The 17,384-nt window shown below is 33.7% G+C and overlaps 1 protein-coding gene across 2 annotated transcripts in view; it reads left to right on the top strand.

Annotated features, from left to right (window-relative positions):
• Positions 1-17,173, top strand: part of LOC111058743 — a 44,467-nt gene extending 27,294 nt beyond the window's left edge. For both annotated transcript variants that reach the window (XM_022346308.2, XM_039427499.1), the window contains exons 5-13: positions 397-694; positions 3,321-3,464; positions 7,367-7,453; positions 8,113-8,285; positions 11,369-11,597; positions 12,994-13,281; positions 14,313-14,478; positions 14,684-14,769; positions 16,934-17,173. In XM_022346308.2, coding sequence (XP_022202000.1) covers positions 397-694; positions 3,321-3,464; positions 7,367-7,453; positions 8,113-8,285; positions 11,369-11,597; positions 12,994-13,281; positions 14,313-14,478; positions 14,684-14,769; positions 16,934-17,086 — 1,624 coding nt within the window. In that variant the 3' untranslated portion in view covers positions 17,087-17,173. The remainder of the gene's footprint in view (positions 1-396; positions 695-3,320; positions 3,465-7,366; positions 7,454-8,112; positions 8,286-11,368; positions 11,598-12,993; positions 13,282-14,312; positions 14,479-14,683; positions 14,770-16,933) is intronic.
• The last annotated feature ends 211 nt before the right edge of the window (positions 17,174-17,384 follow it).

Raw genomic sequence — 17,384 nt, 5'->3', positions numbered from 1 at the left:
GTTTCGGTTCTGTATATGTTTGGACCATTTAACATCAAAATGAACTTTATTCCAAAGTGAAAAGTGTAAATTTAAAGTATTGTGCTCACCATAACCTTAGTGTCCGGTTTCCCATTAGGGAACTTTGGACTATATACGGCGAGGTGGAACTACCCTTGGGTCTCCCCACCATTTAAAGCCATACGCTAATAATAATAAACGGTAGTTATTTAACATAACATTTTGGTCTTTACTCTAAAGACTGTTGACAAATCATTCTCAAGAATCAGTGAATTATCTTTGTGTTTCAAATTGTCACAATGATAATTATACAATGTGTTTCCCCTGATACCCATTAATCCCTCAATACTTACAGAAAAGTGAACAATGTTTGAAGGTTCATTCTGTGCGTTTCAGTTTCAAGCAAGATATTGATACGCTCATCAAATTATTAGAAAACAACTCTCCAGGCTATGCAACGGAGTGTACAGCTGTTCTGTTGGAGTTTCTTCAAGCTTTGATTGAATTGGATTCTCCAGAGAAGGAACTAGGATACGATCGTCTATTGAAAATCGCTCTAGCCTTGGCTGGTGAAGATTGCCGCCTCAGTAGATGCACATTCCACTTGGTCAGAGCCATTCTCGTCAATTCTAATCTTGAGAGCCAAGTAGAAAGTGAAAATTACCTACTTGGCGATCTAGAGGATTATTTAAAGGTACTTTGAGTTGGATAATTCAATTTTACTGTTACTTTTTCATTCTTGACAGTTCTTATAGTTTTGTGTCAAAATTAATGTTTTCAAGTTTTGATGAATCTAATTTTTGGATTGTCTTCTGTCTAGATTTGCACTAATACAGTTTCAATAGTCTAACATGCTTGTTCTTCATATAAAATATTCGTTTCATTTTTATATTCAATAAATGAGACGATCATAATTTTTTTTAGATTTTCGAGAAATGTGGAAAAATTACAAAACTTTTTTTCAACTACAGTATTTTATTTTGAAAACTGGTTCAATTGATTCGCAAGTCACATTTTCAATAGAAGTTATTATGCTTGAAATCTGTGGGTTTCAATTTTATTTTGTAGAAGCAGGTAACTCGTGCTCCGCAAGGTTCTGGTTAAAAACTTAACAAACTGACAACTTGACCTACTTAAATCTTGACGAACTGAGAATAGGCCTATAACCATCCTTGGTATATCAAGAATCTATGTGAAATACCAAGTTAATCAAGTGACTAGTTCAGACTACAGTAACTATATTACTGTATTGGTAATATAGTTACTGTAGTTCAGACGTGTTGATGCGTCATTCGTGAATTTTCTATCCCGTACGTTTATAAGCCAATTCTCTCCTCTATTATATTATAGACTAGCAGGTAACCCATGCTTTGCACCGGGGAAAATTTGGTGTTGTAAAATAATGCAATCTCCTTATGTCCAGGAAACATAAAAAAAGTTGAATAAATGAATTATTATTTTATTCAAAATTACGTGGATAATCTTTATAAGTGTTGAAAATTTCAACAAAAAATAGTCTTGAACCCGCAGCCTCTTATTCAATCTTAGTTTTCGTTGTTTTTGAGTGAAAATGGACTAAATTTTAGTAAAGTGAAATCATAACTTTATTTTGGACTTTTATAATGTTATCTAAATTTAGGAAAGAAATAGTACAAGGAGTATCCTTAGTTTTTCTCTCCCAATCAGTGCTTCTTTGTAAAAAATATAAATAGATAAATAAAATAAATCAAGAACCACGCACGCGGTCAATCAAATAAGCTATGGAGTTATTAGGAGAAGGTCCTGTTTGGTTGGGCTTTATAATTGCGTAAACTTTAAATCACTTATTATATAAATTTGTTTTATTTATCAAATTAGAAAAAAATTTATTAATAACAATGAAAATAGGCCTATGACCATCCTTGATAAATTCAGAATTTTATGTAAAATTGTAAGTTAATCAGTTCAGACATAATGATGCATCATTCGTGAATTTTCTATCCCACACATGTTTAAGCCAATTCTTTTCCTTTATTATATTATTATAGAATATAGATGAAATTAAAGCCAGATTAATGTGTTTCATAGAAAAACACAACGTAATAGAAGAAAATCAATATGGGTTTCAAAACAACAAAAATACTGAAGACGCTTTAGCCACTTTTGCAAATGAAGTATCCAGCAACATGTCCAATAATTACAAATGTCCAGCTATATTTATTAGATCTCGCAAAAGCTTTCAATACAAATTACCACAATTGGATTACCACAGGGTACCGTTATTTCTTATTTTATCTTTACATAAATAACATATTTAAATTGAAAATAAGTGACTCAAAATTAATTTCTTTTGCAGATGACACAGCCTTAATAGTTGAAGATCGGTCATGAATTGAGACTTTTTCAAATGCAGAAAAAGTTATAACAGTAATTAAAAATGACTAGACTTCAATAAATTGAGCATTAATACTACAAAAACAAAATATTTAGCCTTTTCTCCCAATATAATTGGACAACCACCAAATACTGTGCAATTGAGGATACATACTAATTGTGACAATTGGAATGAGTGTACCTGCCCCCAACTAAAAAAGGAGAATTCCATCAAATACTTGAGGATCATGGTCGACTGTAACCTTATATGGGAGCATCATTTATATAATTTTATTTATAGAAAGCTTAAGTTTGTATCAATTGCATTCTATAAAACCCGTAAAATACTAAATATTAATGAATTAAAGATTCTATACTTTTCATACGTTCAGTCGGTTCTGCAGTATGGGTTAATGATATGGAGTGGAGCATATGATGTTTACATGGAAAATATATTTATCAGGCAAAAAAATATAATTAAAACAATCCTTAATAAACCGAGAATATATCCCAGTAGAGTCACTTTCGACCAATTCAAGGTGATGACTATTCGCCAACTATATATACAGAAAGTGTTACAGTACATAAGGGTGAATAAAAACGAGTTTACATTGAGAGATAATACTGCTTTGTATAAATTCAGATTGAGTTCACACAACACATTCAACATAAATTACACTAATCTGACAATAGTACGCAGACAATTGAGCTATCTTAGCACTAAACTAATAAATTTCATCCCCGGTAACAGAATTGCTATTTTTCCCTGTGGGCAGGCGAAGGGTAGGGTATGATCATCTCTTTCATGGCCGAAAATTCCTAATTCTAATTCCGATAAAACCAGTTCGACTATTCTATAGAAGATGTTTCAATGACATATTTTATCCTTCCCATGTCCTATAATCTAGCGACCTAATGATTTAAACATACTACTTCTAGGTAACACTGTTCACATTCTTCTTTTGTAGGTAGTATTATCTCTTATGGAGGAGAGAGCCAAGTCTGTCCTAGATTACAAAAGTTGGATGGTTGATATCCTCACACTTCTTCTTGAATGTAGTAGTAATACACCTTACCTACAAGAGAAAATCAGTTCATCTCTGAATTTATCGGTGAGTGTTGTTTCTTATTTGAATCTAAGAATTTTATTTATTTTTTATTATATTTTTTTGCTGAGGGTGATGCCCGCATGAGCTCTAGGCTTGTGCGTGGGTAATGAAGCGGATTATAATTGAATTGAATTGAATTACTGCCTTTATTTTCGTAGAGAGCGAAGTTATGGCGCAGTCGGCCCTCTCTTACACTTAACTCTCCATTACAAGATAACAATACAAAAAAATACAAATAATATGATAAAGAAAAAAAATTCCAAACAATATGGAAAAACAAACAATATCTTCTTATTTAAAATAATAACAAATTCTAAATAATTGAAAAGAGAAGAAAATAAATTAACTTGGAAAAAATGTATATAACAATACTGATTAACAGTAGTGATACTTCATCACTGTAGTGATCAAAAAAAGAGATCCTAATGTATACAAAATACAAAAACGACAACTATAGTGTTTGCTATACATTCCTACATATTATTATAAATCTTGAAGTGAATAAGTAAATCACATTTATATTTAATTGATTATAAGAAAAGACCATCAAGGAGCCAATTTCCAGATTCTACATTCACATACACACACACACACACACGTACAAAGAAGATATATTAATCAATACACAGTCGCTATAAGTCGTCCCAGCCAGCCCCCCTCACAAAGTTCATGACAGCCGCACTGAACTGGGATTGCCGCTGAATTTCCCTCACCTCCATTGGTAGCGAGTTCCACAGTCGGCAGGCAGTCACATGAAAAGACCTGTTATAGACCACCGTACGATGCCTAGGCACACTCAACACAGACAAACTATTTCTAGTTCCGCCTCTCTTAACCTCTCCGAGAAATCTAAATTTAATACTCAAATAATCAGGGCTCTTATTGGCGATTAGTTTAAATAGAAACATAAGTATGCGGTAGGATCGAAACCTTTTGAGCCTGAGCACGTCAAGCTGAACGAAGTAGGGAGTGATATGTTCACCTCGATCTAGATTATTAACAAATCCTAAGCAATAATTTTGAGCTCTCTGAAGCCTATCAGACAGTGCTACAGTCATGTCATGGGTAACAGCGTCACAGTAGAGAAAGGTCGGAAAGATTTTCTGGTCCGGAAGGTCTTTACCATCATCAATCTTACCTGAAAAGGTCGAAAAGGGCTGATCTTCTTCAGAGAATGTATGCCAGCAAAGACCCTATTACAAATGCTAGTAATGTGTTCGGTCCAGTCGAGATGTCTGTTCATTAAGACACCCAAGTTTTTTACTGTATTACAGTACTCCAACTGTTGGTCATTTATTGTCACAAAAGGTCCATTGGCATAGTCAAGGTTAGGTAAGCGTCTATTATGTCCTATTACTATTCCTTTTGATTTGTTTTCATTAATGTTTAAACCATGTTGTGATGTCCATTCCGTGATGCTGAGTAAGTCAAAGTTCATTTTGTTAACAGCGTTGTCAAAGTCGTCAATGTAAAAATGCAAGTAAATTTGCAGGTCGTCAGCATACATGTGATATTTAGTATTGGTCAGTCTGTCAGGTAAGTCATTAATGTATAAGCTGAATAACAGAGGGCCCAGCACCGATCCCTGTGGCACACCCCCATTGACCACCCGCCACCCAGATTGACCTCCATTTGCCAGTACACACTGCTGTCTATCTGCTGGATATGATCTAATCCAGGCAATGCTGTTGGCTGAAAATCCCAGATTAATCAATTTTTTAAGAAGAAGAGGATGATATATTGAATTAAAGGCCTTACTCATATCAATCAGTACCATCAGAGTAAGCTGTCCATTATCCATAGCCAAGCGTATCATCTGTTACACATAAAAGGGCACTCATAGTACTGTATCCCTTCCTGAAGCCTGATTGGAGTTTATTGAGAAGGTTGAAAGTTGAAACATGACCATTAATTTGTTCATGTGCATATTTTTCTAGCCCCTTGGACAGCATTGACAGCACTGCAACTGGACGATAATCAGATGGAGAGGAAGGATTGGAAGTTTTATTGAGAGGGATGATTTTGGAGGTTTTGAATTCAGTGGGGAAAACAGAAGAAATGAGTGAAGTGTTATAGAGATGTGTGATGAATGGAAGGGCAATAGGCAAAATAATTTTGATAATGAGAGATGAATGGACCTACAGTTCTTAGGTGGGTTCCGAACCACCGGGAAGCGATTTTACAACTCATGAATCTTATTCAGAAGTCTCTTTAAAGGTCCTTTTCAATATATTCTGTGATTGGTGCAATTGATATACTTATAACTCTGATTGAGATTTGATCGATGTCTATAGTATGAGTACGATATAGTGGAGCGGGTTTGTTAATTCATCATATACTGTATTTTTATTGAGATCAGCTTTTTATAAAGAGGCTTATGTACAAAGTATAGGGTATAGGGGGTTTGGCATTGGGCATGGCTCAATGTTTAAGCAGAGGAGATTTGAAATCTCTTACCGGCAGAATAAGTACGGCATCTCCAACTAGCATTTATTTTTCAAGTACAGTACTAGGTAATTGAACTGAATGGAAAATTACCTAAATCTCTTAACTTTATGAAAACTTGAGAATGGAAAGGTGAATTTTTCAGGCTCTTCGGAAAATAATAATGACTTACTCTTCCTATCATTTAAAGTCCCATCTTACTCTTTGGAACCGAATACTGAAGTACTAATTTTTCCCTCGGGAGTAAAGTAGAGGGATAAAGGAACCAACCCCTTGTAAATAAAGTGGGTCGTTTTCACACTTACCGATCGTCGTATGACACTTCGAATGTCCTTCGATTGGCTAAGGCTAGACTCACACTAGCGGAACTCAAATCGTACGACTCCAGTTGCGGATACCAGTCATTCCGACTTTTAACAAATTTTTTTAATTGTGTAAAATGGAGAATTTCACTACACATTTAACAAATTCAACGCGTTCTCATTACCATTCTATTGGTTTCACTTCATATCTCAACCTTTACTGAACATATATAGGATACTCAAGTCGAAATGAAAATAAAAATTCAAGTACCCTTTTTTAAAATAGTTTACTCACAATTTTACAAAAGGGTACTTAGATTTTTATTTCTATTTAAGAATAGCCCTAACGAAAAAAGACGATACTCAAAGTCTCTTGGTGTCTTGCATGTCGAATCGCCTTGAAACTTAGTTTCGAGTACGGTATCCAATTGATTGATCTGGAGTGCACAACGAATAAAAATCGAAACAAGGATCCTCCAATCATTCGAGATTAGTGTTAAGAAGTTAGTTAAAGCTTCAAGTTAGCTTGAAGGAAGGTTTTGGGTTATTTTTTAGTTTTAAAATGACAATAAGCTAGTGTTATTCAGCATTTTTCAATCATTTTTGATTTTTGAATTTGTAATTTTGGCATCGTAGTTGAAAAACACTCACTTGATGTATGAAGTCAACACGTGATGTATACATGACGCTGATGTATGAAGTCGCTTCGCGATTCAAATTTCGCTAGTGTGAGTAGTGCCTAATTATCAACTACTAATTCTTAGCCAATCTGAGAACATTGTGGGAGTCATGACGAGATGTCGTCCGTATGCTTCTACTAAGCGCCTGCGACTGGAGATGGGTGAAAACTGGCAAGTTGAAGGTTGTGCTGGAGCAACAATCACAATTGAAGCAAATAAGGATCACAATGAAAGAAAGTTTATAATAATATATTCTTATATTATATTATATATTCTTATATTATATTATATATTATTATATGATATTATATATTATTATATCGTAAGCAGAGGAATGTGTGCATCAAAGGACTGAAGTTACTTTTCAACCGTTTGTGGCATTGTCGCCATCAGTTCACGAACGTTTGAAGTAGAAAAACTTTGAGACTGCCTTCACTTAATTTCATAAATTGTTTGGCCTATGTGCTTCTTGTTGCAGGTAATTAAGGATATATTCAATGCAGATTTTACATGTTCGAATTCCGAAAATCTTTTCGATTCCACTTTGAATGCGTTGTATATAAAGGTATTTATTTATTACAAGATTATTCAATCAATCAGGAAAATTACCCAGGAAGCGATCAAAAGATCGTTCTTGGAATATGCTGTATTAATAACTGATGTGTATTGTTATAATAATTTCCACAAATCTAGAATTTCCACTTTTACTACAGCAATTTACTTGATTTTTCATATTACGTGTTGGTTTTTAGGCTCTAGGCTCATCTTCAGTACTCAAGTATCAAGGGAGTGTACTTCAATACTAACGTCAGTGTCTTATCAGATAAAACACTGATATTACTTGGTACTTGGGAAGAAATTTGTTTTAGTCTTTAAAATAAATTTAAATAATGTTATGCTTTTATTAGTAATGCTTTGCAGCAGAAGAGAAAACCCGAATGAATTTGATTCTTATTGTTATTGAATTTCTGAGTATGAGGAAACCTTGATTCTCTTACATAAATATTTGATTATGAACAGCAATATAATCAGTCATTTTTAATAAATTGAGAGCTACATATTATTGATAAACAAAATATTTATTTTTAAATTTATATTATAAATATAGATTATTATTTAATTTATATTTATTTATTTAAATTTCTCACATCAGAACGTAAAATTATGCCAATAGATTAATATTCCTTGTATAGTTCTTTAAGCAATTTGTATGTTCTATTTCAGAGTTTCGCACTAGTTTCATCATTGTCAAAAACGTCCCAAGCCTGGAATAGCTTGTTGAATGATTTGAAGGGGAGCAAAAGACTTCAAACTCGCTTGGCAACAGCTTTGTACACTGGAGATAAACAAATCAAATCCTTGGTTTTGCTACTGCTGCAGCAAATAAACGACAGCAGGTTATACTGTCATCTTTTATAAATATTTTTCTGGTTTATTTCCGGGAAATTTTCTGGTTTTTTTGCGGGAAATGGTTTGTGATAGTAAATAACTATTTTTGAGTTTTCAGCTCTTCAGGCTCATTGAGCGTAGAGATCGTATAGGGGTGAAAACTATAAAATTTTTAAAAATTGAAATATTCGAAAATTTATTTTTTCTTTCAAATAGAGCATCGACAGCAGAATCGATTGCTGTATTGAATAAGTTTTTTGAATCCTCCCCTTGGAAGCCATCTACTTAGAAAAAGGGTTGATTTTCATAAATCATGAATTAAAATATTTTGGGTGAAAAGTTTCAGTTTTCTTATTATAAGGGTGAAGTTAATGCCTAGGAGACGGGATTCTGAGAAAATAAAATCCATCGAAAAGAAATGGAGCTTCCAGGATAGGGGGATTGGGAAAAGATCTATTGAGATATTGTTGCTAACAGGACAGATTTGAAAACCTGTTGCCACCATGAGAACGAGTTTCAAAAAATTTATAGGACACCATTCGACAGATTTTCAAAAAATCACAAGAAATTACATGAAAATTTTTAATTATGGTTTTTTAATGAAAATTGAATAAATGAGAAAAATCATACAACTTTCTAGTTTGATAAGAATTTCAATTTTTTATGATTGGATGTATATTGTGAAGCCGATTATGATAATTAGAGAAAATCCTAGAGAATATCCTTAGAGTATTATCTTACAGGGTTTGGAGAAAAAATAAGAAAAAATTCTTATTCTTCCATTTCTCATGTCTTTTCTTGTAATGGATCGAAAAAGTGTTGTATAGTGAGCAAAAGCCGTATTTGAAGTTTCTATCTGAAATCATCCCCCATTGAGTTATTAACAACTCTTTGGCTGTATGAAACAACCCAAAAATCAGCTTCCTGGTTAATGAAAAATTTACGGATTTGATTGCTGGATGTGGAAGTTAACTTGTGGGTTTTAACAAATATGTGCGAGAATTTTATTAGAAAATCGAAAAAGATAATGTTTACGGTGGGTTAACATGTTAATTTTCCATTTTTCTGCGAAATGAAGATAACAATCTTGTAGAGCTTTCAAAACTGCACATCATTTTGTGGAATAACAGTTTCTCGAAAAATCATCCCCGAAGAAGCATTACAGAAAAAATTGAAAATGGGGATTTCATGAAGAAATCTCGAATATTGATTTTTTTGAAAGAAATTATTGCATGAGCTGATAGAACTAAGGATTTTGAGTGAATAATGTCATTGTAACGGAATTTTAAAACTCACTCCTGAGAAACTAGCATTGAAAAATAAGTTGAAAGCCACTTGAAATCGGAAAAATAAAATGATCAATAGTTTGTAAAGCGTTGGTTAATCAAAAAATGGGTGAGCGGAGCTAGCTTGTGAGTCACTTGTGATCTACTTGCCAATATCCGGGGGCGTATCCCCTTTGTAAGCGAGCGAAGAGAGCGCTATGATGGAAAAGGGGTAGAATGGAATGAATGAATGAAAAGACTTAAAAAGCTGGGATATTGCTTGTTCTGAACAAGATTATTAAAAATCTGGATACAGTTAGTTCAACAACTGTGAAACTATGGGATCTATGATCGGATTCATATTCGCTATGAGTGCCAATGACCGTTTTCTCACTTACCGATTCCCGGACGACACGACACGACTGGACAGGAAGCTCTTCGATTGGCCAATTAGTTTGACGTATAGAGAATCAACCAATCGGAGAGCTTCTTGTCCGTTTGTGTAGTGTCATGTCGAGGAATCGGTAAGTGTGAAAACAGCCGATCTGCTCTCTGTTGAAAAATAATAAGCAGCAAATGAGGAGATTAGGCCATAATTTAACACATTGGCGAAGTAGAAGAGTCTGTTTGAAATATCATTATGCAATTTATGTTGGCTAAATTCTAGTGTTCAGTGGTTGTGGAATCAACTTCAGTAGGTATTGTACAAAAATAAAGTAGAAAGTGCATTTTAATAATCAATTTTGAAACTTCAAATTGGAGTTATTTAATCGATTTGACAGTTTGACTTTCATCTAAAAGTCTGACTATTTACATATGAGATAAAATTGAAATTCAATCAATTATGAGAACTCCAATGCAGGTGTGATAAATAACGTATGGTCATTTGCTTCTATGTAAATTAGACACTCTCCAATATATCGGCATTAGTTGAATGGGAAGAATAATAGATGTTTTCATAAGGAATGCTGACAGTTTGAGTGAATCTTCATAACGGTTATGCATGATCTATCATTTTCATTGAAAGCTACAATCAATTTTCTTCAATTACATTATATTTGGGAATACAGAATTGATAGCAGAAGTGCCTTAATACTAATAGTGTTACTTTCACAGTTGATGAGACAACTGAAATATATTTTTTTCATTCTGGACAGAAATGTTCCGCCATGAGCGCTTTTGACGTTTCAAAATACCCTCCATTTACATGTTCATGGCGAATAGATGTTGCATACTTATTTTGTCATTCTAATCAATATGTCTGATTGTTTCGACATGTTTTATGTTCCATGATCATGCTTTAGTCCCTTTGTTTTTATTCTGGCCTCATGAGTCATCATAATATCATCTAAGTGGGCGAGCGAAGTAACATACCCCACCTCAAAAGGGGCTCCCGCCAGTGGAACCACGTGGGTGGTGGGCTTCACAGGGGGGCAGAGCCCCCTGCTGAGACGTGAAGCGCGAATTTATATTTGAAATTCCAATGTTTGAAGTGATGTTTTCAATTATGTAAACTATAATATTGAATGACACATTATCTTGCAAACGTTTTCTCTAAATAATCTATTGAAGTTAGTAATAATGTTCCAGAACATTTGTTTTGTTTCAAGTTTCATCAACTACCTTACTCACACGCTAAAATATCTTCTCCACACACATTGGGGCTAATGGCTTGTTTATCAATGTTTCCTAGGCTAATTGAATCAAACCAATGAACGAATAATTTTATTGTAGAACCATTTCTTTATTTGTGTATTAAATATTTGAAAAGTATCGTATTTATATGAGCGAACAAGTAATCTGATTGTAAAATATTTATGACACAGTACACTGGATGAAATATCGCAATCTATGGCAGAACTGAGTGCGTTTCTGGTACCTGATGCCGCACTGCATCGTAATGGCCATTTCAACGGATCATTTCCACCAAATAACTGTCTGCCGAACAACAGTCGAACAGAAATCACCATCAGTGCTCCTCTCTTTACCGATATTCAGAAGAAGCAACTTGATAACTGTATCAATAATGTCACAAACGCTATCGCTAACAATCAGGTATGTAATGGAAAACATTGTCATCTTAATGTTTTTGTAAATTCACCAATGATGATTGACATATTCTCATTTCAATTTTTTTGTCTGTAGTTTTGAGTTGTTATACAACACTATAATGTTCAACTAAGAATTAATACTCTTTTATAACTTTTTCAGTATGTTATGAATTAATAAGAGGAATGATGGCGAGTAATAAGTGGACCTGTAAATGAACCTAAGGTGGGCTCTTAATCACCGAGAAGTAATTTTGCAGCTGATATGCCTAAATGCCTGCTAACAGTATTGGCCTCCAGCAGACCCTGTTCAAACAGGAGATTCGATAACACGGTGCTTATCTTAATTTGCACAATAAATGGTCTTGCCTGCGATGAAAGTCACTCACTAACTCTGAATATTTTATTAGCTATACAAATTTGTACTTTGAGCTTTAATATTCGTAATTGAAACATTTACCATGCAGTTGCGTTTACCATTATTCGACATTGAAACATTCACCATGCAGTTGTATCTACCATTACTGTATTCAATTCTTCGTTACACGTGTCGCTTTTCTAGCATACATAGCACTTGTTGATCTGACAGATGACTTTTCTCAAAATCATCATTTTTAAGTGCAGATAATAATATTAATAATATTAAAGTTCTTGGATTAATAAATTCCAATCAAGGAATAGTTAAGGAATCATTTTTTTTAATCTGATGTTTAATTTGCAGTACATACTGATTTTGCCACAAAAATACCCTTTCCTGATAACACAGATCAGCTGTTTGTAATGAGAGAACAATATACTTGGCCTCTGCGCACAGGTTTTGCAGTGATCTTCCCTCTCTATTCTTTAGATTCAGAAATAATTATTTATTTATTTATTCTTATGGATTGATTTATACTTATGTTTCTGATTCAGAGGATAATGACCCAATCACACAGTCATAATGTATGATCATATATTATATAGTCGCATAAATATTTGACCAATTTTTATGAAAGATTTCATTCTCTGTTAGAATCGTGTTATGACAATCACTTATTCGATGACTATAAACTTTTAAATATTTATGCATCTATATTTTCACACACATACATATGCACAAAAGCGTCTTTAGTCAATAATTACAACTACCCTACAATAATGTTTAATGAATATCAATAATTACAACTACCCTACAAGAATGTTTAATGAATATGGAAATAATTACATTGTGCTGTATCCTTTTTTCAAATTCTTATATAATAAACACTTTAAACTCAACTAGTTTCTGCTTTCAAGCCATTTTCAAGTTTTTCCCAAAAATTAAGTTGAAACTAGTTGTGTTTTTGATGTGTTTTTATAAAAAAGTTTTGAAAAAGGGTACTATGTAATCATTTCTATATTAAATAGTTTGTTCATTTGTACAGATGGAGGGAATCGGCGCGGAAACTGTGCTGGAAATGTACCAGTACAAGATGGCGTCAATGGCGCACTCTGAGCAGGTGCTGGCGAGCAACCTGGCGAGTGTGGACTGGCACTGCACGCAGCTGCGACACCGGCTGGCCTGCCTGAGCGGCGAGTCGACGCGGCTGCTCGCTCTGCTGCACGCCAAGGAGCAGGCCATCCTAGACTCAAAGCAGCTCATCGCCAAGCACAAGCACGAGCTCTGTGACATGGAGCGTGGAGTGCATGCTGCACGCAACCGGTGTGCCAATGTGCGTACTTCAATAGATTACTGTCATCCCAATCGTCTGTTTTATCCAATATATTAATATTGTTGAATGAGCGATGCGAATCCAAATATTCTGTTCTTTTGATCTCAAAAAAGCTAATTTAACGCAGTAAAACACTGGAAACCCTTCGATTTTGGGATTATCTTTAGCGTTATTTCAAAGTCTACTTCTATCACAACATTTACTAGCTGAGCTTCTGTACTAAATTTGAGCATTTTTCAATTAATTAGCTCTCGATAAAGCTTAGAAAACGCAAAAGAAGCTGGAAAACGCAGAATTTGGGCGTATCTATGGATTTTTTCAAATCCGTTCCTGGTTCGCCTCAAGGGTCAACTTAACATATTTACCAATTTGAACGTTTTTGGTTCAGTAGATTTTTCGTTCTGTTTATGAGCTAGTGAGTGAGTGCTATTTCGCTTTTATATAATTTATAGATTCAACATACAGAGTGTTTAAGAACTCCCTACCATACTCTAGGGCATTGTTCCTGGGTAAGAAACATATCTAGATTTCATATTTAAATTGTCCGGAAGTCTTCGGTTACTCACACAGCGGCCATTTTGTTTTTCACTTATTATTTTTTTATAAATAATGGTTAAACATACGAATTTGAAACTTTGCAAAATCATTTATAACAACATAAAGCTACAAAAAATTATGATAATTTTTCAAATTCATAAAACAAAATGGCGGTCATTTAAAATGTTGTTTCTCAAATAGCCTAACTCAGAAACCATGAATTCTGCCCAGTCGGACAGCTGAAGAATACCATTAGTTTAAAATGTTATTTCTTAATGTAGGTTACTCCTGAATTATCCATCTTTCAACCTCCCTAGTACACTCGTAACTGTAGTTCCAATCCATACCACCATTTTCTGCTCAACAATTTTAATTTTCAAAACAGATTTGATATTTTATATATATTCTATCTTTTTCAATATTTTATATTGTCAAGTTTCAATTCACATGTGTGTAAAATTAAGAAAGCATGTAAAATCTTCTTTTTTTAACAGATTATTGAAGAGTTGAAAGCAAAGCAGAACATGAACGAAGAATTGAGAAATAAAATAAAATTTCTCAACGAGGAATTGGAAGAAATGAAAACTTTGAATAGTTCTTTGGTGTCCAATAATGAAACACTTGTATCACAGATAAAACACCATACTGACAAACAAAAAGGTGAGATCATCCCATTACATTTGACATAAGAGCAAATGCTTGTGACTTATTGCATTAAAGTTGGATTGAAATTTTGGAAATTGCATAGTATTTTAAATAGATGTTTGAACCTCATTCAATAATTCTGTTTAAAATATGCTTTTCTAATAATACATCATTTATGCTTTGTCAATATTGTTTCTAATGTTTATTTTTTTGACATTAGGTCTTGAAGAAAGAATATCTGTCCTCCAAAAAGATTTGGAAACTGCCAGAGTCGAAGCCAACGATGCTTTGAAAATGAAGGATAAAGTGAGTACCTACCTGATACAGCTTTGAATTTTGCCTCTAATAGCATAAATTAATGCAATTTTCATTCTTGATTTATTATACTATTCTTTTTTATAAACTAGTAGCAGTAGGTAGGCCTACCCTTTTTCTCTTTTTCCAATAAAAGTTCCGGCTAATTACGCCATTTTCGAGTGTCGAAATAAATAATCTAGAAGTCATGTCTTAGGAAAAAGCAGAAAGGAGGGTACTAGCTCATTCAATCAAAAAATTAATAAGTATACCTATGAAATAGTATATTTCGCACCTAGAGCAGAAAATGAGACTTTTCCGGCTCGAAATCGGTTTTCAAGTCCGAGGCCGTAGGCCGAGGACTAGAAAAGATTGAGAGCCGGAAAAACATTTTTGCCCGTGGTGCGAACGCTATTTTTCGCCACACAGAAAAATAAACAATATATATATATGAGAATAGTTGTTTACTAATCACTTCCGAAAGCAGAAGTGGAAGGTGATAGCTCTAGCAAATCAGAGGTAATCTGAATATCAGGAAATTGTCCAAGTATTTTTATTTTTTATTCTGATTTGTCTAAATAACCTAAAAGATGATGTTCAATTATGTGGGAGGTTGAGTTTATACTTGTTATTCTTCCAAATGACAATAAGATGATATTATTATAAATGTTTTAATTATTGAATAATGAAAAGTTTTTTGATCACCTTTCTTAGTTCCATGTTAGCGGCTGGAAAGTGTACTCTTTCCGGCCTAGGCCGGAAAGAAACCTGTTCTGACGTCAGACGAGAGTCGTCTGCAATCGATGCCTTTCAGATCTATGTAGGGACTGGAAAACAGCTGCTTTCTGTGCAGTGTGGCGAAAATATATTATACAGGGTGTTTACGAGCTCCCTACCAATACTCTAGGACATTGTTCCCGGGTAAGAAACTTATCTAAATATCATATTTAAATTGTTCGGAAGTCTTCAGTTACTCACACAGCGGCCATTTTGCTTTTTTCACTTATCATTTTTCTCTAAATAATGGTTGTACATACGAAATTGAAACTTTGCACAATCATTTATAACAACTAGATAAAGCTACTGCCCTGGAACGGTTTTCCATTGACTAGAAAATGTTCGCATTTTCCTCGGCCCCAGCCTCCACAATTCTACCCACCAACGCAATTTCATTTTCCACTGGAGTAGAGTAAACAAGTTCTTTCATACGTCCCCAAAAATGAAAGTCCAGTCGCGTCAAGTCTGGAGATCTAGGTGGCCACAGTGTATTGAAGTTTCTGTATTAATGTAAATAAAAAGCCTATTGTTAACAGATTTCTACGTAATTTTTTTCTACTCAAGCGAAATAAATTACAGTTATTCTTAACTTATGCCAAGACCAAGAGGTTTATGTAACATAAGTTTGAAATAATCTAAAATAGCTTACAAATGACATGCAAAGCAAATGGAGACTGTTGCATTGTAGTGGCAGACTTAAGCCGCATGCCCTTTCATGCATTGCAACTAACCCCCAGCGGTGTCCTATAGCTGCCATATCTCAGTTATATTGATCCAATTTTAAAAAATCGGGTACCAATCGATAGATAATTCAATTTACTAGAAAAAAGATATTCATGTATATTTTTTGTAAAACCAACGGTTTCCGAGTTATTCAAGAAACAAAATTTTAAATGGTCATTTTGTTTTATGAATTTGAAAAATTATAATTTTTTGTAGCTTTGTCCAGTTGTTTTAAATGATTGTGCAGAGTTTCAATTTCATATGTATTGTTCAACCATTATTCATAAAAAAATAATGAGTGAAAAAAGCAAAATGGTCGCTGTGTGAGTAACTAAAGACTTCCGGACAATTTGAATATGATATTTAGATATGTTTGTTAGCTTGGAACAATGCCCTAGCCTAGAGTATTGGTAGGCAGTTCGTAAACATTCTGTATATTATCCATTTTAAAGTATTCGGATTCAAATAAAATTGTGAATTATCCTTGGATTCATAAGATTTGAAAATATTATAATCATTTTTTCTCCAATAACTGTATTAAAAACCACGGTAAAGAAATAGCTTGACATGGTAATAGCTGTGTACAAAGTAGTTGCTTCCCAAAACTTTCACCATAATAGCTTAGACCCTAGAGGTAAAAAATTGAAATGCATAAGGTTTCATCTCATTTTTCCAGGAAATATCTGACCATAAAAGGCACATTTCAAAATTGGAGGAATCTATCAACTCGAAAGACAAGGACATTGCTCAGTACAGATCTGAGATAAATGAATTGGAAGAAATGAGAGATGGCATTATGAAAGCATTCATGAAAAAGGCCAAGAAATAGGTAGTTTTTAAGATCACATTACTTGTCAAGTGAAAAAGTATTATGTTAATGATTTTGTATTAAACTAGTTTTGATAGAAAAATGTAATAGGCTACTTTTATTTAATCGACAAAAATGGTGTACATGTGTTTATTTTTTTTGAGTAGAATCCATACGCCTTTCACAACTTTGCTTTTATTATAGTTCTATCATTCCAATGTTATGGATATATATAATATAAGCTTATGCTTTATGGGCCAGCATGTGGAAGCGTCAGAAGTGACTTGTTATAATTTAAAAAACACAAAACAAAAATTAC

This window comes from Nilaparvata lugens, chromosome 4 (genome assembly GCF_014356525.2).
Source record: "Nilaparvata lugens isolate BPH chromosome 4, ASM1435652v1, whole genome shotgun sequence".
NCBI classification, from domain to species: Eukaryota; Metazoa; Arthropoda; class Insecta; order Hemiptera; family Delphacidae; genus Nilaparvata; species Nilaparvata lugens.
The sequence above is the reverse complement of the archived record's forward strand: the minus strand, read 5'-3'. Positions and strand labels throughout refer to the sequence as shown.